Source organism: Zonotrichia albicollis, chromosome 5 (genome assembly GCF_047830755.1).
Source record: "Zonotrichia albicollis isolate bZonAlb1 chromosome 5, bZonAlb1.hap1, whole genome shotgun sequence".
NCBI classification, from domain to species: Eukaryota; Metazoa; Chordata; class Aves; order Passeriformes; family Passerellidae; genus Zonotrichia; species Zonotrichia albicollis.
The window spans coordinates 12696251-12718665 of record NC_133823.1 but is presented as its reverse complement, the minus strand read 5'-3'; the positions used below and the strand labels follow the sequence as shown (position 1 = coordinate 12718665).

The window sequence follows — 22415 nt, the reverse complement described above, 5'->3', positions numbered from 1 at the left end:
TTAATAAACTGACTAAGAAACAGTGGACAAGGTAACCACGGTTCTGTGAGCTCATGGCAAGAGGATGAACACTCTTGTGCAATGTCCAACAGCAAGGCATCTCCCTTTGATCAGAAGGGTTTGGGACACCAAACAATCATCTGGTGACTTTTGGCTGCTCCCAGCCCAAGGTGAATTTCTGCTTTTTCCTTTGGGATCTGACAAGTACCCCACATTTACCCAAGAGGTAAATCCACTGCATGCAGCTCTACAGGAATGTCAGCCAAGCTTGCTCCATTAGTAAGGTTATTTCTGTTTGGTTACGTCTAAAAGACACAAACTTCAAGAAATTATTTATTCAGAAACAAGGTATTAAGGTCAGATAATCGTGCAAACATTGCTTTAAAAACATTTATTTGCTCAAAGAAATTTTCTTTCCTTCTTCTGTCTGCATTTATCTATCTTATTATAGAGTCTTCCTATTTCTGCAGTGTTCCCATCATCAAAGATGCATTTTATTGCTTTGGAGTCTTCCCCTTACATGTTCATCCATCACCTCTGGCAAGCACACTGTATTTAAAAATTGAGAACTCCTTTTATGAAATATGTAATTATGGCTCTGTTGCAAGCTTGTTTGCCAAAAGCCTGTGAAAGGTTCCCAAGCTCAAAAATATATTGACTATCCAGAATTGCAGTGCTCCAAATATTATATATCTTACTCCCTTTCCAGCTTGCTTCCACAAAGGTTTTATTTGTAGGGCCAGAATCCTTATTTCTAGTAAGTCAGTTAAAATAAACAGTGGAATCCTTTCAGGTACTGCAGTTCCCGAGTAAGATATCTCTCAATTTATCTAAGGTATCAGAGATCCTGATTGGCCCTGCAGTCTTAATTTGTCCTCCCCTGCATCATTGCATCCTGTCTGCTCTTGGCTCAGGGTTATCTTTTACTGTGAGCAGACTCATCCACTATTACCTGAGAGAAGCAGCTGCTTTCTAGGCATAGCATTTTCCTATATTCCCCACAAAAATACAAAGAAGACAGAAAACTCTAGTTCTACATGAGGGAGTCATGAGGGAGTCATGTCCTTTTTGTTTCATAAGCCCCAAAAATCTGCACATGATCAATGTGAGTGACAGAACAAATGCACAGAAGAAGCAGAAAAAGTCTACTTCGTAATACAAAAACTTTACCAATTAATGCTCTTATTATTTTCCCCTCAAAAGCTTTGCAAATGTGTAATGTTACTATGGAGCTTGATAAAAAGCAGGAATGTTATGATAATTTAAAATCCTTGATATAGAAGAAAGTAGAACCCAAGTGATTTTATCTATCAGTAGCACAGTGCTTAAGCTGCTTTTTCTGAAAACAGCAACCATCAAAGTTGGAAATACTTCAGTGAAGTGCTTGCACAGCCCACCAAAAGAAACATTAATATTGTGCACAGAAGTAGTCCAAGTGCACAACAGACAGCAGCACTTGAAAAGGCTGCTAAGAAACAATAAAAATGCCAGGGTTTGGGAAAAGAATAAAAACAGGTAAAAGATGAACTTTAAAGTCGACTCCATAGAGAAACTTGGAAAAAAAAGTGAAGCCCTTTCACTGCTAAGACTGAGCCCATTGCTCAAACATGGACAATCAGAAGCAGAGGAGAAAGTCATGGCAAAGAAAAGATTGGGATGACATCTGATTTTAAAACACAAAGCCACTCCCACATTCTACCTTTGCATCAAATCTCACACCTATTTTCACTTCTCTTTTACTTCTGAGCAAACCATGAAATACCTTGTGATAACCTTCATCTGCATTACAAAGCTTTGGGATTTGCTTTTATTTCCTGCAATAAACTCAAAACCTAACAACCAAGAAGAGAGAAAAAAATCCAGTAAATTCTGTGCAAGGTGGCTGAAGTTGCAGATTTTTAAGGAACCTTAAAGCTACAATAATGTTGCAGTCATTACTTGAAAACTACTTTCACAACATGCACATCATGGCATCAATTTGAGGATAATGCTGGGCAACAACCTCTGTTTCCCCCAGGCTGTATCACCACTGCCTTGCTGTAGCATGAAGCACAAACAGGACTGGCTTGTGGTGACTGCATCCCTCACACAAGAAGACAGAATAGAACAATGTAAAATCCACAACAGGTGCAAAGTCAGGCCCTCCCCAAGCTGTGAATTTGCTGGTGAGAAGCAGCAGTCCTGGGAGAACCCCTTTATCTCCCTGCATGGCTCCAAGGGCTCCTCCATCGTTCTGTCACAGGGAACATCAGTTGGGTTTTGTGGCTGCAGATGAAGTAATGCAATATGGCCCAGAGGAAAAATGAAAAATGGCATATTTTTTTTCACTGAGGGTGCTGAGACATTCCAAGAAAGGCAAAGGAAGCACCAACAAATCTGCTCCCCAAAAAGTGTTTTTCAAAGCTTTACCTGATCATTGTTGGCCAAGAACAACTGAGTCTTCAAGTAGCAAAAGGCTCTATCACCATTACTATTCTTTTTTTCTTGTTTAGAAATAACAGCTGAAGTTAAATTCTGCATCTATTGTCAGAGAAAATGTGGTAGTGTGCTCTCTTATCTTTGCATAATACATTTAATTTCATATCCTCCCAAAAATATATTCATGACAACAGTTAGATGTACATAATAAACTTACATTCCTCTAACTCACTCCCAAGCACGTGGCCCTCACATCCATCTCAAGCATTTACACTGCTTGCAACACTTCTTGTGGATGCTCCAACACTGAGTTCCTATGGACTTGTGAAAGTATAATTTGCTCCTATTGCTATTTTTAAATCAAAATTAATTCATTTCTATAATGCCAACAGGTTTCTACCTTTTTAATTTTTTCCTTGCAATTCTGTTTAAGACACACTTCCAAGAAGCACTTTTAAAAATCACTCAAACATTTGTGCACATTAGGACCATTAATGAGCAAATTTTCCTTTTTTGCTTTTGTTTTTGTCAATGTGACAATTTCTGCTTGCAAGCCCACAGGAAATATGGGTGTTTCTTTTCTATAGAGAAGATAATGGACACACCTAGGGCACTTTGCAGAGCCTAACAATAGCAGTTCCCCATCCAGCATTCAGATACAAATAAGGAAAAATTGGTCTTTAGATTGTATTTTTCTTTTCAGCTTTCTGCCTCTTTTGGGGTGAAGCAAAATATTCTGTACTTGGAAGGAGCTGATAAGCAGAAACCTCAGTGGGGAATAAAAATAAAATAAATAAAAAAATAAAGCCAAATGCAGGTTGAGTTCCTGAGCTGAGCGAATTAACACAAAATAATCAACACTGGATAAACAAGTAACTACAAACATTTGGCCAGAGCCACCTTTCCCAAGGTGCTTGTGATTGCTGCTGTGAAAGAAAACGTTTCTGCTGCTTTTATTGCAGATTTCCCAAGTGATAAACACTGAATCATTTTGCCATCACACTGCCATTTCCTTGAGGCCTTTAAGTCACTCTTTTTAAGATACTAACATCTCTCCTTGCTCTCTCTCTCATCACCAGCTCATACCTGTAAACCATCTCCTTCTTCTGCATAATTCTCCCATCTGCCCTCTGCTTTTGCAGGGCACCAGTGAACACCACAACTGCCCCAAACTCAATTAAACACACAGTAAAAAATTAGAGTAAATTTGTACTCAGATGGAAATCATGTTGTAGAAGAAAAAAACCTCCAAACCTGTCTTCAGCTTTGCTTAGATTACTTTTAAACAATACTCCTAATGCCTATCTACCCATCTGTCCAAACAGCTGATGAATTTTGCATTTAATTTACTCTTAGCAGACAAATGGTATAGAAGACAAACTTGTACAAGGTAAGATAGGTGAGGACTGAAGAGTCTCAAGGTAACTCTAAAAAGAAATGTCAGGAATGATGTGTTCCAATTCCTTTTGCAGAGCTGAAAAGTAATTTTAAAATCTGTCTTTCTATTTCAAGTTGAGCTCGTATTTGGAAAAGTTTCATCTTTGGGAAACAATTTGACTCAGTGCTGATGCTCACATTTACAAAAGATTCTGATATTAGGAAAGACAAAAGAGGATATGAAACCAGCGATAGGTTTGAATGAGATGCAAATTCTAAACCACAGCATGCTGAGTATCAGTAAGGCAAATGCCTCATCTATCAAATCTTTTTCAGGCTGTTGTTCAATCACCACTGCAGCTTTGTTACTGAATTTATATCCCAGAATTAGAGCAGGAAGGGATTCCCAGAGGCCAGCTTGTCTCTCCCACACCCAGAGGCACATCAGTCACTCACCAAACTTACCCATCAGTCCCAACAGATGCTTTTCTCACTAATTTTTTAAAAAACCCTCCTGTGACAGGGGCTCCAGAGGCTCCTCTGACAGTTGTGCCAGTGCAAAAACACCCTGCTGCTAGGAAGTTTCACTTGGTGTTTTGTTGCAATCTCCTCTGCTGTCATTTAAGCTGGTTATTCCTTATTTTCCTCACATGAACACAGGCAAGGTTTATTATTTTCCTCTCAGAGCTGTCATTTTACATATCTGAATGCCATTATCATATCTCCCCTCTTTCTTCTCCAGACTAAATAAATTGGTAAAATTCTTCAACCTTCATGCACAGCTCATGTGTTCTAAACCTCTGACCACTGCTGTCTCCTCCACATTGTTCTTGGATTAGAGCCCAAAATGGAACTCTGGGCTCCAGCTGCAGAGCAGAATTACCACATGTGCCTTACAGACAACATTCCCAACACCTCAGCCAGATGTTTGCCCTTTCTGCAATGCCACCTCTAAACACAGTGTCTGACCAACACTCATCCCTGCCTTGAGCTGCACTGCCTGGCATTCATCCGCCCCTTCCTTCACGGCACTCACCATTCCCCCAGGCACAGAACTCTGATCTCACTGCACTGGCTGCTGTTTTCCATGGTTTCTTCAGTTCCTCAAGGTAAGTTTGAACTCTAGTTCTGCCCTCTGAAGTGCCTATAACATCTCCTTGCAAGGTGTGCTGCAGACATTCAATAAACATCCTTTCTCCTCCATCATCCACAGCATTAATGAAATTAATGAATGCCAGAGCAAGCAGAGCCTCCTGCAGACCCCATGTGCTCCCTGGGCTGTGACAGCCACACCTCAGCCTTAATCAGAGCTGCACCTACCCTGGCTTTCCCTGCTCACCATGGAAATTTTGTGGGAGGGCACAGCAGAAGCTTCACTCAAGCCCAGAGGTCATGAACTATTGTTAGGCTTTTTCCATATGCATCTCCAAGTTGGTTCCAGCTGTCCTTCCTGAAGCCAGCAGGCTTTATTTTGCTGTTTTCCCTTCTTCCTTTCTCAAAACCAATTCTACAACTTTGTGTCATTCTTTCCTAAGCTGTCTTCTATCACCTGCATCAGAAGACAGCTCCCAAGAACTTGCTGTCTCAAATTCACTTCCTAGAATAATACATGGTAGACAAAGTCCCACATTCCTCACTAAATACTTCCAATGATTTTAGCTGCTCAAAAAAGCCTTCTCAGATTTCGACCTCCACTTGTGTTACCTGGTTAAGAATATTTATGGCAACAATGGTTTTACTTTTTCAAAAATCACTTGCTATTGAGTAACTATTACTCAGCAAACTTATTATGGTAAGTTAAATAACAGGAGTTGCCAAAATAATAAGACATGTCAATGAGTATTTTTGCCTGTATGAGAACATGGTACAGTATTGGAAAACAAATGTACCCTGCATAAAGGCAGCCCATAGTAAAACAAGAAACACAAGTTTTCAGATAGATGTCAAGTGCCTTTCAAGACAGCCATTAGACATGAACTGTCCTGCTTGTTTTAATTTACACCTTTCATCTTGTAGGTCCTGTAAACAACTGGCAAAGTAATCAGTGCAATGACTTCACAGGGGAAAAAAGTGGAATCTATGTGGCCACATCAATTTGTACAGAGCCCTGCTGTTTAGCCTGAGAGCTGGCCAATCCACCAGCAGTTTCATGGGATGCTCAGAAGGATATGATCACATTCCCTGCCCAGTAAATACTGATGGTTAAGAAAAACTAAGACATGCACAACAATGCATGTGCTGCACATTTCACTTGTCCTGCTTCAGCCAGAAAACACACCATACACATGCTTGAGCATGTTTTTTTTTTCAAATTTGCTGATTTGAACTTGTTTGCTCTGCATAATAAATGATATTTTCAACTCTGAAAGGGACTCTGCTACTAATGAAAGCCATGTGGCTGCTCAGGAGACAGCCTCTACTGCTGCACCACAGATCTGCACCACACGTGCAGGAGATGCAAACCTGCCTGGGAGCAGATCCAGAAAACTGCAATCAGTTGAAGCCACCCTGGCTACAATCCCATGGAAGGAACCAGAAATGTAGAAGGCTCTGCTCAATGGCTGGGTGCAAAGTGGTTGTCAAGGCAGCTGAGAGCACAGGGAGAAGGCTGCAGGCAGGCAGGGGGATCTAAGGCAGGATGCGATGGATGGAAAACGTGCCAGAGCCGCTATCAGGCACTTTAGCACTGAATGATGGAGAACAAATTCTGCAAAATCTGTCTTGCTTTGGAAAACTATGCCAAGTACAGCCCACTGCTATAGCAGTCCAGCTACCTCACCTTCCTAGAATGACTTCCACAAGTTGCCAGCTATCTGTTTCCTGCTATCAGAGTGCAGGGAGCCACCCCAGTGGCTGACAGTCCCTGGCCTTCCAGAGAGCTCACACCAGGCACTTGTTCCCACAAGACACTCTTTGGGGAAGAATTAGTATGTTGGTGATAAGGAACTCAAACCAGTTACTAAAATCAATCTGTCACTCTGTCCCTAAAAAAAACTTTCCTACCATCTATGAAGCTGTCACACAGGTTGGATTTGTCAGAGGGACATCTCTCCTGGATCCTTGTGCATGCACCTGCATGGATTTTTGCACAGCCATACACATGCACAGCCCTGTGTACACACACACACACACAGAGAAGAGTATTTGGTTGAATCTTACTCCCAGACAAGTACCAGAAGAAAAATCAAATTAAAAGGGTGCTTTTGAGGACTGAGAGAGGCAGACTTTGCACGGCTTAGGGAGTACCTACAATTGTGCCCTGCAGGCAGCAATGACTGTGGGGCATCTGCTTCCAGCACCACTTTCCCCAAGCACATTTCACAGAAATTCTAAGACAGAAATGAACAGCAGGACCAAGTGCCTGATGGAACACGCCTTGGTAGTGAATTAAGTGCCACTCTCACTTTTCTACCCTGACAGGAAGCCAACAGGGGTCAGGGACTCCCATCATCAGGAAACTGAAGGAGGTATCCAATGTCTTGGATGGGCAGAGCTCATAACTCAGACCAAAACTGGAAGCAGATAAAATGATGATAAGCACTGATAATGGGATAAAGCAAGGTGGGGAAAAGGCACTGTGGAAGTTAATTCACATGCACGTGCACTCCCCCCCTGCAATTACACTGGCCATAAAAATTGCTGTTCCGTCACGGGGACAGACACAGCTGCCAGGGGCTTGAAATATTCCTTTAGGCTTTCAAAAGAGTCTGAAGTCCAGCAAACATGATTAAGGGAATGGAGTAGCTGTCATACAAGGAGAGCCTGAGAGAACTAGGGCTGCTCAGTGTGGAAAAAAGGTGACTTGGTAGGATCTTTCCAACCTGGATAAATACCTGATGGGGTGAAATAAGATGAAGTCAGACTCTTCTTAGTGATGCCAGTGGAGAGGAGGCAAAGGCACAAATTGAAACACAGGAAAATTCATTTAAACATAAGAAAACAATTTTTCTTATGGTGAGCAAGGGCAAACATTGGCACAGCTGGCTCAGAGATTGTCCTGAGTCTCCATTCCTGGAGATATTCAGAACCTGACTGGACATAGCCTTGAGAGCAAGATGACTCTGCTCTGAGAAAGGGACTGCAACTAGACTTCATACATCAGTCATTCTGTGATTCTCTCAAAAATAATAATCCATGGGTTCTGCTGTCCTGAATAAATTCAAACCAATTGCTTGTAATCATGCTCTTAAGCCCTGGCTTTCATTTACAAATTCTAACATTTGAACATTTGAAGACAGCCTTCCTTCAGTAAATAGGATTACCCACAATGTGGAGTTAGAGGCTTTTTGGCAGATGTAAGCAAACAACAGTAAGAAGGTGTGAATCATTCTAATTAACTCCATGGGTACATAGCAGGGAAGCTACACAAGGGCAATTTAAATGCCAACATTTCACTGCTGGTCACTTCAGTGGAAATTCATAGGGTTTGTGTGTTTCACAGTCCCCTAAGGCCATTTTCCAGGGTGACAGAAGCAGCAGTGATCCCACACAAAGAAATAAAAACCTCAAGGTGTCCCTTCATTTCTCAGCGTGCTTACAATGGTCTCATGGTGATGACCCAAAATTCAGAGATGGTTGCTGTAGAAGGTTGCAGTAGTTTGGTTTCCTGCAGAGCACAGGAAATCAGAGCAGAGCACAAATACTGCCAGAAAATAGTGGATATGAGCACCTCTGCTGGTTGGACCAAAAGAGCTCTTGCTGTCTACTTTCTAGATCCTTGGAGTCAGAAAATTACAACATCAAGAGCTATATTGGCCTTCAAGCATCTTTAAAAAGGAATTAGGCAGGAAGATACATGCAAACTCATACTAAAGAATGTGGTATCTGCACAACACCACCACCATGATTATTTCTCATATTCAAGCTAAAATTCTAAACCCTCAGGAGGTATTTTCCAGCTACGTAACAGAAGAAAATAAACAAGATGAAGCTGGGCGTGCCAGTCTCACCCAAATGCTGAAATTTCACATGGTGCAGGATACAGTTCCCTTTCCCCTGCTCACGTCCCACCATTCCCACAAACTACCAGTGAGAAAAGGAGATTAGCTCACTGCTTGCCCGGCTGTGGCCACACAGGGGTTGGCTAGTGCTGCTGTGAGCAGAGTGTGCAGAGGTGAGGCACACTCAGGTGTGGGAGCAGGCTGGTTTTCACCTTTCCATTCCACTGAAGTTACAGTGGAATTACTGCTCTAGAGAACAGGCCAGAGTGAGTATGAACAGGAACAGGAGAAACCTGTACATTTGCAGAATAGCCCTGCAGCTCCAAACATACTGGAATCTTTGTTCCACATATTTCCTTAGATCCATAAACATAAAAATGGGCTGATCCCATTAATTACATTATCAATAAAAGAACAACTGACACTGCCAAAACGCAAAATTTTTGCACTATGATTCCAAATTTATACCATGCTACTGATTCTGGACAATCCTGAAGAGGAAACACATCCTGTCTGTCATCCTACAGGTCAGTGCAGAGTGTGGACACACATGGCAGAGGAGGCTCTGATGCATTTCAAAAGGGGACTGGAGCTTTACTGCCTTTATCTCACTGAAACAAACCAACAACCAGTAAATTAAACTGTGGCAAAATTTAAAAACAGAGGACTATTCCTGGACTACAACTCCCTAAGACCTACATCCTCCAGTTCCAAAAGTTTATTTTAGCCATGTGATTTACCACCATCAAAATTACAGTGTTGCAAGTAGTACTAAATTCTCACCAAAAAAAAAAAACCAAAAAAACCCAGGAATAATAAAAAAATTAATCCACTACAGATGGGATTATTTCAATGTCAATGGAAATTAAGGAGAATACCAGGTCCTTGATAAACAGGACAGAAAATAATGAAATATTACTACACTATACACAGATAGATATACATGGAGAAAAAAAACCCCAAAAAGTCATGGCTGAGATTTTCACCAATATTAATGAACCATCCAGAAAAGGAATAATGAATATCACTCATCTGGCTTCCATGAAGGCAGGTTTGATTTACAGAATGAGCCAATGAGATGGTGAAAAACTATTAAAGTACATTAAAGACTGACTAAGGGTCAGGAAAAGCAGCATAAGATCAAGTTTTTAATTTATCCAGTGATCTGAACTGAACTCTATAGTCTGACATAAAGTTATTCTGTCAAAAGAAGAATCTTATAAAACAGAAGATGAAAATGTCCTTTTTTAAAGTGACTGTTTGACATAAAAATTTTAATTTCTTATCCCTACCTTTTGCTAGATTAAAAGAGGCCGCATTCTTATAGGGAGCAGCTGAAATTATTGAACTGGTTTGGATATGACTTTGTAATAGATATTACTTTGATACATGGTAACTTTTGAGCAAAGAGTGTTTGGTTGATGTAGATATCAAACAACTATTTTATTTCCACTTTTGAGTAAAAATGAAGTCATTTGGACAGTAAAACTAATACAGAAAAGTGCAATGTAATAATATGGTTATTAACATAGAAAATACCTTAAAAAGTGAGAGAATCAATTCCCCAAATCTAACCAGTAAATTTGAACTATATACCCTAGAAAACTCTGTCTTCCCTTCTCACAGTATTAGTAATTCACCATTGATTATCAGGGAGATACCATGACTTCTGTGGGTCTGATGAGTCCCCTTCTGACAGCTGGTGGAGATTTCATTGTTGGTTCCTTGAATATCTGAATTAAAATCAACTCTCCTGCCTGTGATACTGCTGCTGATTAGGAATCCTCCACCCTTTTTTAGGCCAAATCCATCACAATATCATTATTTATTTAGGATTTTTTCCCCTCCACTAAATGCCCTGATCAGTGCATTGCATTCACACATCTTTTAATATTCTTTCCTAATTATTTCCTACTCCTTGGGGGATCTTATCTACTCAATGCCCTACAAAGAGTGCTCTGCCACTTAAAGACCCGAATTTGCAATTTTCTTATAAACTGGCAATAAAGTGAAGTGGTTTGTGCTGAGGGGGCCACTAAGCTTAAGTCTCAAGGACTGAACTTTGGACCCATTGTACTTAAAAATCCTCTTTAATAGCTTCAACACACACACTTACACAAAACCCCCAAACAAACCAGAACTGCATTAATGGAAGCAATATCAATATGCAGAAATTTCAGAGTACTAAAGAAATCATCTTGAGAGCTAGAATAACAAGTGAAACAATTCAAATTACAAGGTCATATGCGTAAGAGTGTAGGAACAAGAATTTCTGTTGCATGCTGAAATCATCAGCTGAAATTATAAAGGAAAAGAAAAACATGTTACTATTTGACCAGCAAGAGAGACACCAGCATGTTCTAGTTACAAAGCTGTGATTAATCAGGAGAGGCATTTCCAATATGCACTCAGAAGATTGCAGGCTGCTGAAAAAGTCAGGGATAAAACCTCCTATGAAAGAGCACATATAGCTCTGACTACTCATATTTGCAGAAATTAATGCCCCTAAACAGAGGCAGAAATAGGCTAGGAAATGGAAACCCTGTCGTTTCTAAAACCCAAAAGACTGGCTGGCTCACTTTCCCAAAATGAAGGCAGGATTAGAGGAATATAAGGAATGGCACATCAGATGGTGAACATCTCAAGGAGCAAGAATTATCAAAGTTGAAGGATAGCACTGGTGAGATAACAAAAGTAGCACTTGCTGTGAATAAATTCAGGCTGGAAAGAGAGTGGTCCCAGTTCTTCAAAGGGGTGAGCTTCTGAAACAGCATCCTCTTAAAAATAATAAGGATGATGGGGTTTAAGATGGAGCTTGGTAATGAATAAGACTGCATAATGTTACCTAGTAGAGAAAAGAATTGAATTTGACACATGAAATATCTTACTGTCCTATGTTCCTATCACTTTTCCCAATTCCTCTGCAGCCAGGGTGCCACAAAGGCTGCAGACAGAAAGTTGGCAGGAGTCTGGGGACACGGGGACCATTTGGGTGCTCACCTGAGAAGCAGCAACCACGTACGGGGGTCCCACCAGGGCCCCTGGCCTGGGAATTGCCTATCACTTTATTGTGCTGCTCTTTTCTACTTCTCACTGTCCTGTTTCAGGGATGGAGTAACCACAAAGCAAATTTCAAGCAAAAGCATTTTTATGTGGGAGACCACATACACACTTCCACAGCATTTTCTGTAACGCTTCTGTATGCCTTGCACAATGGTTTGTTTCTGTTCCTTAATGCTGCTCTTTGAAGGGATAAAATGTTTCCAGAGCTATCCATAGCAGTACAGAGGCTATTTCTTCTTGCAAGACTGAAACTAGATAGGAAATTTACCTGTGGGTATTCTGCTGCTCTTTTACATGAATAAAATATTTGTAATTGATCACAAATTTAAATCACATTCTTGGTGCTACTGTGAAGTTGTACTTCAGGCTCAAGAATTTGTTGTGAAGCTGAGAAAAAGACCCATAATTGGAATTATAAGAGTTGTTAAAAAAAAAAGGTAGCAGAAACTGGCATCTAAAATTTTTCAGTATACTTGCTACTATTATATATCAATCTTATAACCACAGAGCAGTATGTATTATAATACACAGACCTATCAAGGTTCCACAAAACAGATTATGGAGCAGCACAAACATATGGAAATCCAGTTCCTCAGAAGCCTTTCAAACACTCCAGGATGATCTAACCAACAAGATACTTTACATCATTTAAGCAGAAGATCAAACATGTCACCAAAACCCACTCATACTTCTGTGGCCTTACTGAAAGTGAAGTCTTAGAGAGAATTGAAATTCTTCTGCATTTATCTGGGTATGATGTCAGACTCTTCCTTCTAGAGGCTGTGTCCTCTGAGGTATTGAGCCCTGCCTGAGGAGTCTGTGAATTCTCATCTTTCATCTGGGCATATGAATATTCCATGTTATGCCAAGGTCAAAAGCCAGGATTGAAAGTGCTAACCTGGTTTACATTTTAATACTTAAAAGCACCACACCTGATCTGGTTCTCCTCATCTGGAGGTACAGAATCCACTTCTTCCTTGCAGAAGCGTGTCTGTGCACAGCCTGCAGACCCTTGTCCTTATCCTACAATTTTTGTCTTCTTGCTTTGCATATTTACCCTTAGACTGCATCTAGCTCTTACCCTCATCTGCCACTTTGCAAGCTGTCAAATGACTATTCAAGCATTAAAAAAAATGAAGGGTCTGTTAAGTTGTAAATTAAATGACAGTCTATAGCTGAAAATTAGCAGTAACGTGCCCAAAAGTTTATTGATTGCTAAGAAAAGGTGAATAACCCCCCCTACAGCTGACTGTGTAATTACTGACCTTTAGAACCCCAGAGCTATTAATTTAAGAACAGATAGCAGTGAACTAGCAAACGAGTTATTTTGCAGCAGGATAGTGAAGGCACATATCAAGTTTTTGCATGTGTTCAGTGCGACCTTGAATAGTATTATTACATGCCTGTATTTTCCATTTTAATGCAGAATATAACCCAAGCTGTATCTGGGCATAAAATGCCTGTCAACTAGTCCAGAAAATCAGTGGGAAGGCACCCACAGACACTGTGGCCTTTTAGTACATTTGAAGAACTCCACATCCTTCCAGAAAGGTTCTAAATTACTGCTAAAGGCAGGAAAATTGTATTGCCAAGCTCAGTACATGTCCTGCAAATGTTTCACCTGTACTCCAGAGATGGAGATGGAAATGGCCAGGAACGGTAATTCAGCATCAGTACAGCAGCAGACACACACAAAAAACCCTCAACTCTCTTGATATTGCCAAATTTAATCTGCTACAGACTATTGCACGATTCATAGAAACAGCAGCCTAAAGACTATTAACACAAATGCTCCAGCAATATTTAACCTTTCTCTTTTTCTTCTAAATAATCAGCACTTATAATGGAGAAATGGCTACCTTTTGACAAAGCAAACCACATTTTAAGAGCATTGGTCAGGTGGTGGAGTTCACAGTAAGAAAACGTAAAAAATATCTGTTAACTGGAAGCAAGGAAAGGAAAAGGTATCTGACCTGGTGCAGATGTCCTTCCATGAAGAGCAGTCTCGTTGGGCAGGAGATCTTTTGAGTTGGAAGTGAATGGTGATTGTCTAAATGTGTCTTCAGAAAAGAAAGGGCTATAGGAAAAAACAAGATGCCTTTTTAAAAAGAAAACAGCAGTTAACAGAAGAAGAAGTAAACATGAAGTTTGACCTCAACATCTAAATATTTTAAGAAATACCATCTTGTTAAAGAAACAGTTTTACTTACAGAATTCACACTGAAAAATAGGCAGACAATGAGGCAACATGCTTTGGTAAAATTGCATTTCAGAGTGAAAAGTGAAGACCTCACAAAAGGCTTTTAGCTACATTTCAACATCTCACATTTGCTATAGCACAATACAACATGGATCATTAAAATTAACAATTCAAAAATTTGCATTCCATTGTCATATCCGGAGAAGGCAATCAGAAAAGGTAAAAAATATTATTATTTAATAATCTGAAGCATAAAGTAGTCATCTTTAAAACAAAACTTTTCAAATATTAGGTTAAGATGCTGAATAGTTCTATTCTGACATGGCCTTCCATTAATGAAGCTGTCTCCATGAACTTAATTTTTAAAGCAGGAAACAATTCATAAATTGAACAGGTGTATCCCAAAGAGCACAAAGCACAAAAATTACCAGCTACATGATTCCAAAAAGAATATTTTGCTTTTGTTTTAATTAACAGGCAAAGTCAAAAAGTTAATTTCAACAGTGAAATGATATCTCTCTCAAAGTATTTGATTTCTGCTCAATTGAAGGTCATAACAGAAATAAGAATTCCTTGTCTGCAGTACAGATAGACATCAGCAAGAGGTACATAAAAACATTCAAAATTGAAAACTGCAGTCTTTCGTGGAAAAATGCTTTCTACGGGAATGTATTCCACCTGCATGCAAACTATCAATTTCTTCCAAGCAAAGAGGGAATCACTTTAAATCTGATCTCTCCCAGACTGAGAATCCTTAACAGGCTGGAGTACAGTGGGTATTTTAAAGGTGCAGAACAGGAGGCCAGGCCATTTCTGCAGCTTTTTCTTACTCAGGAATAAAATCCAAGAATCTTTTCAGGATAAAGGACCTACTATGAGGCCTTACAAGGTGTTGCACAGCAGGGAGTCCAGACTCAAAGTACGTGCCAGCTGCACCAAGCTGACCTCACCAGTCCAGGTACCCAAAGTTTCTGTCCAAAAGGCATCACCTGCCTGCTGTGCTTTCCCTCATGCAGTTTTTCTGCAGAGAGTGAACAAGGTGTCTCCACCAAGTCACTTGTATTCTTCGTCAGATCTCTTCTGCCTCAGGGAAACTTGGTAATTAGTTGACTCGATTGTGAAACACTTTTGGCAACCACATTGTTTTACTTTCCTATTAAGTTTTTTGGACACTGTTCATTTTGTGCTGTTCCATATTTGACAGTTAATGGGATATTTTGGTATTTCTACAAAAATCTGAACACATCCATAAGCAGTCAGCATTAGGCTGTACTGAAGGGGAAGGAGTGAAGTTGCCCCAAACCTGAAGAGTTTGGTGAATGCCAATATCTGAACAATGCAGGATACTCCAGAAAACAAGTGACCAGGATAAACCAAAACAGCTCCAACACACATGTGCAAAACTTAACTTCTTCCAAGACTCACACTCCCACTCAGGGGTGACATAATACAAAACAGACTGACACTGTATAAAAATACACCATGATTTATTACAACATTCCTCTCACTGGTTTAATAATGATCTCAAAGAAAAACAGCAATAAAAAATGTTTTATTACTATTGTAACTCTTCAAAATCTTGTAATCCACTTGGGTTTCCATGTTGGCCTTCCTGCTTGTGTCTTAGATTCAGTCACTGGGACACTGCTCACTGCTGGCTCCAAGCAAAATGGATGGTGCAAGGTTTATCTATTTCAGGTCAGGCCATAGATCGTGAGCAGGTGCTCCTGAAGGCCACATCATGTCATATCCCAAGGATTTCCCTCTCCTTCACTGGACTCTGGTGAATTACAGAACCATTCTTGGATACCTCTTCTCTGCCTTCCTCTAGAATGGCAGCAGTCTCTTCAGAGGAGGCCCTATTGTTATTTCCATTCCAGCAGATCTGTCCTCAGATTCCCAGTGCAAAGTGTGGAGGGAGGAGCTCCTGCTTCTTAGCAAGAAATTACACATTGTCCTCAATCACTGGGCAAAGTCCTTTCTGATGAAGGTTAAACTTTAGGATATTTTTTATTTTTCCTCTGGCTGCACTTTTCCAGTTTCATGGCTACACAGTTCTCTAGATGAAAGAAACTTATCTTGGCATCTTATGCTGGCATACTCGCTTCCAGATCACTTGCTTCTCCACTTTCTGTCTTCTCATCACAGATGGCAGGCTCTACCATCTCACTCAGCCACTGAACTGTGAGGAATCCTTGCCAGTTCCAGCTGCTTAAGCAAAGTCATATGGAAGTATAAGCAGGCAAAGTCCAGGAATACTCACAGGAGGAACAGCAACAGATAGGGGACAGTTAGAAATGCTAATAAGGAATAAGGCAGCAAGAAGTGCTTGTATACCCATCTTGCTGGGGTTTGCTGATTTAAGCCTCAGCAGTGACACAGCTAAATCTTTGTGCTTCCCAGCTACTCACAGGTGGACAACACTGACCTCACCTTGGCTCTCTGCAGCTGTCAGCACATTTCACACAGCAATTGTGATCCAAATGCCTTTCTGTCATTACTCCAGATGTGGGCTGGTGAGCCAAACTGCAACGCCACATGTTTTCTTAATGCAGTCCAAGTGCCTCTATCCTCCACTGGCTGCTCCATCACATTCTATTTTTGAGAAGGCGTCATACCCTCACCAGTAAAGACTTGCAGCTGTTTATTTGGTTTGGGGTGGGTTGGTTTGGTTTTTTTTGGCAAGGTCTTTCAAGTCAATCTGTTTGAACTCACAGGATTTAGTAGACTGACTCACTTCCCCTCTTTAAGAAGATCTCCTCATTCATGTCTTCTTCTGCTGATAAATAGGCAAGATAAGAAAAGCACCCAGAGAAACTGAACCAGGCACTCAGCATTTCATGCCCTGATGGGTAGCAGCCACTGTAAGGACGTCTCTGTAAAGCTCAACACAAGTCTGACAACAGCCAACTGTGCTATCCTCTTAAAAGTTGGCAGCCAAAAGAAGGGCAAGTTATCTTTGAACTGTCCTCAACCTTTCCAATTGGGATTATCTTTGATAGATCCAAAAGTAGCTCTGGATTCTCACACCAGTCCTGCTGGTAACATCATGAGACACTGAAATCTATTTTCAACTATTTGTCAGCCCGTCCCTGCAGTGCACCCTGGATGGTTAATGAGTAGTTGGACAATATGTGCATTTCTCTCTGTTGGTGTCTCAGGCTTCTGCTTTTTAAGCAGCACAGAAAGGCTGAGCAGGCTGCATACCTGACAAATTCCCACACTAGCAAATATGGGAACCATTCACTGTAACTAGAAGCCAAAAGCTCAATTGAATTATCTTTCAACTTGTCGCATCAAAAAGTCCCTAATGTACATTTACTAAGCTGGTCAGTTTATTAAAAACAACTTATTTATTGCAGCTACCATGAATGAATTGGATAGGCGTAGAAATTTAAGTACAATGTATTTCAGAGACCTTTTCTTTGCAACTGAAATGCTTTTCCATTCTGTCTGGGCAAAGTTGTTATATGTTAGCACTGAGAAGTTCTGTAAAGGGGCTGCAGAGGCAAGAAGTTCTTACTCCATCTTTGAATGAACTCATCACTTCAGTGTGCTCAGTCTCCAACTCATCCACAACAATCAGGGAACTTTCAGGTAGGAAATATATCCTTGTCAATTCCTGCCTACTCCTCCTACCCTACCAAGGGCTCCTAAGTCTTTACCAATTGCAGATAACACTTACTGCACAAGAGCTTTAAATCTTCCCACAGGGACACTTCACCTTGCTGCTCATGGACACATAAACACCTTGTGGGCTTGTTCCCAGGCACAGTGCTGTAAAATGCACATTTCTTTAACAGCACAGGCCACAACAGGATCATGTATTTAACTCCTGCTTAATTTAAATTAATGTAATACTGTAACTGTATTCTTTAACACATCTTGTTAGCACTGTCTTACAGTCTAACTTTTAAAAATTCATCTCTAGAATGTATTGAGATTACAGAAATACTAAATTGAATTTTTTCTAAAGAAAACTAGCTAAAACAATCTAGATAAAACAATCACAATCACCTTTTCTTACATTGGTCCATGTCTTAAAATCCAGTTGCCAGCCTGGTCTTCCCTCCAAGCACTGCATATACCATGCAGTTTCTTGTAAGTTTCAGTTTTTGTTGAAAAAAATAGAATAAATAATTCTTAAAATGATGTGTTGATCAGAGGAGAACAGACAAAAGTCCCTGGGTCTTTTTGACTTATAAGCCCTAAGCAATCAGATCTATAGTTGTAGCTTTTCAGATAGGGGTTCCGTTACTCATGGAAATATCTTACATTTGTACTATCAGGTCATGTTTGCAGGAGACAGGCTTGAGTTCACAAGGCAAAAGGAGGCAATGCTATTTACAGTGCAGCTGTAACCATGGGCTGTACTCACCTGGCTGTAGTTCTGATGGTATTATCTTTATTGTGGTTGTGCTCTTTGCTCACCTTTTCTGCAGAGGAACACACATGAGTTTTGTGATTAGCATATGCCATATGTTCTCTATCAAATTTTATTAAGCAGAACTATTTTAATGCTTTCAGGTAACAGCATAACCCAGGGTAATTTAGGGTAAATGGTTCCAGCAATATTAGAGAATGGGCATGACTTTATTTAAATTAACACCCAACAAGTTTTTTCGGCTCCCCATGTCAGTGTTAGAGCTCCATGCAGAGAGCGCAATGCAAGTGTTCATTGGTCCCACTGCCTTTGTGTGACAGATGAGCTTCACCTTCTTTGCCAAGGGAAGTGGGCAGTGCAGCCCCAGGAGTGCTGAATCCTGCAGCCATGGCCACTTAGGCCAGAACTGCCATCTGCAGATTCCCCTCTACAGGGATCAAAGCAGTCGTCACAAATTATTTAATTAGCTTTCAAAAATACAGGAGCTGAACTCTGGCTTTTCCAACTCAGCTGAAATACTGTGAGCCTGACCTGGCTGCCACAGTGCTTTAAAGCATATGCAGACTATGGGGGACATTTGGCAAGGCCTCTGTGCTTCAAGTGTGAGGGTTGGAAGGTTCCTATTAGCTTTCAGCCCCGGTGATTTCACAGTTTCATAGAACTTTGGGGTCACACAAAAAAAATCTGATTTTGCTCTTTTAACTCCGGCTACGGAGCAGTTTGCACTGGGTTTACCTGAGAGCTGGAAGAGCAGCTCAGATGCCATCTTCACTGATATGTCCTGGCTGAAGAGGTTTCTGTCTGGCAGCACACGGCCCTCGGGCGCCTTTTGGTCGCGCCCCAGCAAAGCGCTGTAGCCACCGCTCTGCCCGGGCGACACCGAAGCCTGCGAGTCCTGGATGTCAACTTCCATCGGCTCCTCCTTTATCTTCACCATCTGGGCTTCCTTGAAACTCTCAGCTGCAAATATGCATTCAAAAAAAAAAAAAAAGAATAAGCAACCGCCATAATTATTTAATTAGGCTGTAATTTTTCAGAGTGCTCCAAGCAGAAATCACAATTACCGAGTTATAATTTGTGCACCGCATCCCTGCAAATGGGAAGGGAAGCAAGCAGCTGACAGCCTCAGTATTCTTCTGGCTGTTATAAATAGAAGCAAGCTCTTGAAAATAATTTTTCAAACTAGAAAGCAGAAAACAGTTGCATATTTGCAAATATGAAAGTTACATCACTTTCTATGAATACTGCGTGTGTGATGACACATGAGTTAGTGAAGCTTTGTTTCTATTTATTAAATGAAGTTGCAGCTCCACCCCAGCTCTCCTGAGGTGGGCACTGAAGACCTCTTAGAAACCCCAAATTACTCTATTTCAGCAAAAGTACCAGCACCTACAGTCAGAAGTACCACTATGGGAATAGGGGCAGAGGAGGGAACCTCATCTTCTCCTCTCTCTTTCTCTTTTATGGAAAATTCCAGAAAACCATGTGAAGAACCTGTTCATTACACCTGCACAAGCTTTCTAGACCAGAGGAATATTCTGGGACTCATGTTTTTTTTTAAGGCTGACAGATATTTCCTCATGCATTACAAGGTCCATTAACTTTAGTAAACAGTTTTCTTAAGTCTACATCATCCTCTCCTTGCCTTCCTCTCCAGTGTCCCAGGGCTAGCAAACAAAACTATAGTCTAGAAACCAAAATCTAGAAACTCCAGAGACAGGATAAAAAAGGCAATATGTCTGGAGAACCAAGAACATAAATAAATGCATGAACAGAGTTAAATACCAGAAGGAACATCCAGATAAGAAACCATTCCAACAAAATTTGTTTGTTCTGGTTTTCCTATCCTCACTAACTCACACGTGAGTGTGTCAGCTTCACAGATTTTATTCCAAGTGTGAAAGATTCAGGCCTTTCATTTTCAATTTCCCAATATTCCAATGGATCTCAGAGGCACCAAAACATGGTTTGGTTATCCCCAAAAATGTTTTCAGCTTCCTCAGCTGGTTGGTGTCATGTTGTTGCCTCCAGCAAAAGATGGACAGAATGCCTTTATCATGAATGCATCAGCATTCTACCTAAAATTAAACTAACATGTATCACCAAGTCCTTTCACACTACCTTGGGTTTTGCCTCTCTCCACATTTCTGGTGTAGAGAAAAAGTAGCTCTACTTCCTTCAGCTCTTAAAAAAAAAAAAAAATTGAAGCCAGGAGATAAACGCCACTTGGATATGTTCCAGGAACAATTTACATGAAGTGCTTTCAATCTTTTCTTATGACATTTCTTGACCTTTAAAAGACACATCTAAACATTGACAAAAATCTTTACCCTCTCCTATCCACAGATAAATCTCAGACTTCAGAAGTTTTTATAGTGAATTCTCAGCTGAAGACCAGTTAGAAATATCATAATGCCTTTTTTTTTGCCCTGTTAAGAAGATTTTTCTCTTTTAAAAATTTTGTTTAAAGCTTCTATTACTCTCTTATTATAAAACCACAGAACCCTGCATCTGTGTTAAAAAGTGTAAAAATAGCATGCTGTGCATTGAAAGTGAGCACAGAGCAGCAAAGGAACGCATCAGGTAACAGTGTCAATCAAGAGCTCAGGTAACTCCACAAACAAATGAGTTCTTCAGATGTCTGACAGACTGAGCTCTGCACCCAGCTGCCAAATTTAGGTGCAGAGTCAAGCTGACCTTTGCTGCTCTCTCTGCTTTTAAAATATTCTTTCTATTTCTGTTCCTGCTCCACACAGTTTAATTCCCTGTCCTGCAAGTGCTTTTGTATCAGACAAACTGACAGGACCCCAACTAAGGCAAGAGTCAAGCAATATCAGTGACCTTCTCTCCCTCACCATCAGTGAGCACTGCAATTGCCTTAACTACATCTACATATTTGATCATTTCCTTTGACCTTTATCCTTCCAGCTGCACCCTTTTGATCTGACAGAATGTCCCTGCCAAATGTGAATCCTGTCATACTCTAAATTCCCAAAGCAAACACACAAAGAGAAGACTGAAGGAGGATTTCTGATAATTTTACAAGAGCTAATGAAAGGGAAACACAGTCAGTGTATCCCACAAAAAGCAATCATAGGCATAAAACCCTGCTGTGCCAGATCTTGTGCTGGCAAAATACTGTAATTAAGGTTATGCCCATACCTGTCTCACCAATAGGCAGTCCAACTCCAGCTTCTTGAGGATTATTTTCCCTTCTGTGCTGTTCATTGTGGAGTAAGGTGAAAGCCCTTACTTCTTTACATAGGTATCTCACATGGTTATAGCACAGCTAAAGTTTTTCAAGTCAAGTACAGGCACACAAAAAGGTCTCCTGCTTTAAATAACGAAATCATTTTATCTTTGACTTTTATAGGAGACCTAGTAGGTGAGCTGGTTAAATAATCTGCAATGTATCAGAATAGGAAGTTAGTATATGAGAGTCAGGTTTCATTCTTCAGGTCAGATTTCTATAATAGTACAGCAAAATCTATGGGCTTAAAGAGACTCAAACAGCTCAGAAGTATCCAGACCATGATCTCCAAAACACAGTCTGCTATTCTATCAAAACTAACCTGGGTGAGGCTCAGAATAACAGCACAGCAGTGCTGAGACACTTCATAGGGCAAAAGATGAACTAAATCACCCAGTATGTCTTTATCTCCTATTAACTGTGTGGTACAGAAACACCTTAACAAAATAAGAGGGAACTATTTCATACATGGATGTACTTTATCAAGCCACAGAGATGCTGTTTCTTTATAGAGCAGTGTAACTTTAAATCATCTTATCTACAAAAGCCTTAATGAATGTCATCCTATTCACATTGAGTGAGACAATTTTCCACATCATATATGAAAAATAGAGCACTGAACAGGCTTGTTCCAGGAGGAGGCAATTTCTTCCACAGTTTTCAGGTTCCACAGATGTAAGGAATCACAAAGTAGTGATACTTACTAAAAAAACCCTCCAAACCTAGAACAGCAGATACATAGAACAATACTTGTGTTGAGTAAGGCCTAAAGGCCCTAAAAGC

At 40.5% G+C, this 22415-nt stretch overlaps 1 protein-coding gene across 6 annotated transcripts in view; it reads right to left on the bottom strand.

The window, feature by feature from the left end:
* The window catches only part of ZNF827 (zinc finger protein 827), a 97552-nt gene that overhangs the window by 15430 nt on the left and 59707 nt on the right, over positions 1–22415 (bottom strand). For all 6 annotated transcript variants that reach the window (XR_012580364.1, XR_012580365.1, XM_074540794.1 and 3 more), the window contains 3 exons: positions 19118–19342; positions 18377–18434; positions 13772–13875 (listed from right to left, as the gene is read on the bottom strand). Coding sequence is in view for 4 of the 6 variants with exons in the window: in XM_074540794.1 (XP_074396895.1) it covers positions 13772–13875; positions 18377–18434; positions 19118–19342 (387 nt within the window). In the remaining 2 variants the exon portion in view is untranslated. The remainder of the gene's footprint in view (positions 1–13771; positions 13876–18376; positions 18435–19117; positions 19343–22415) is intronic.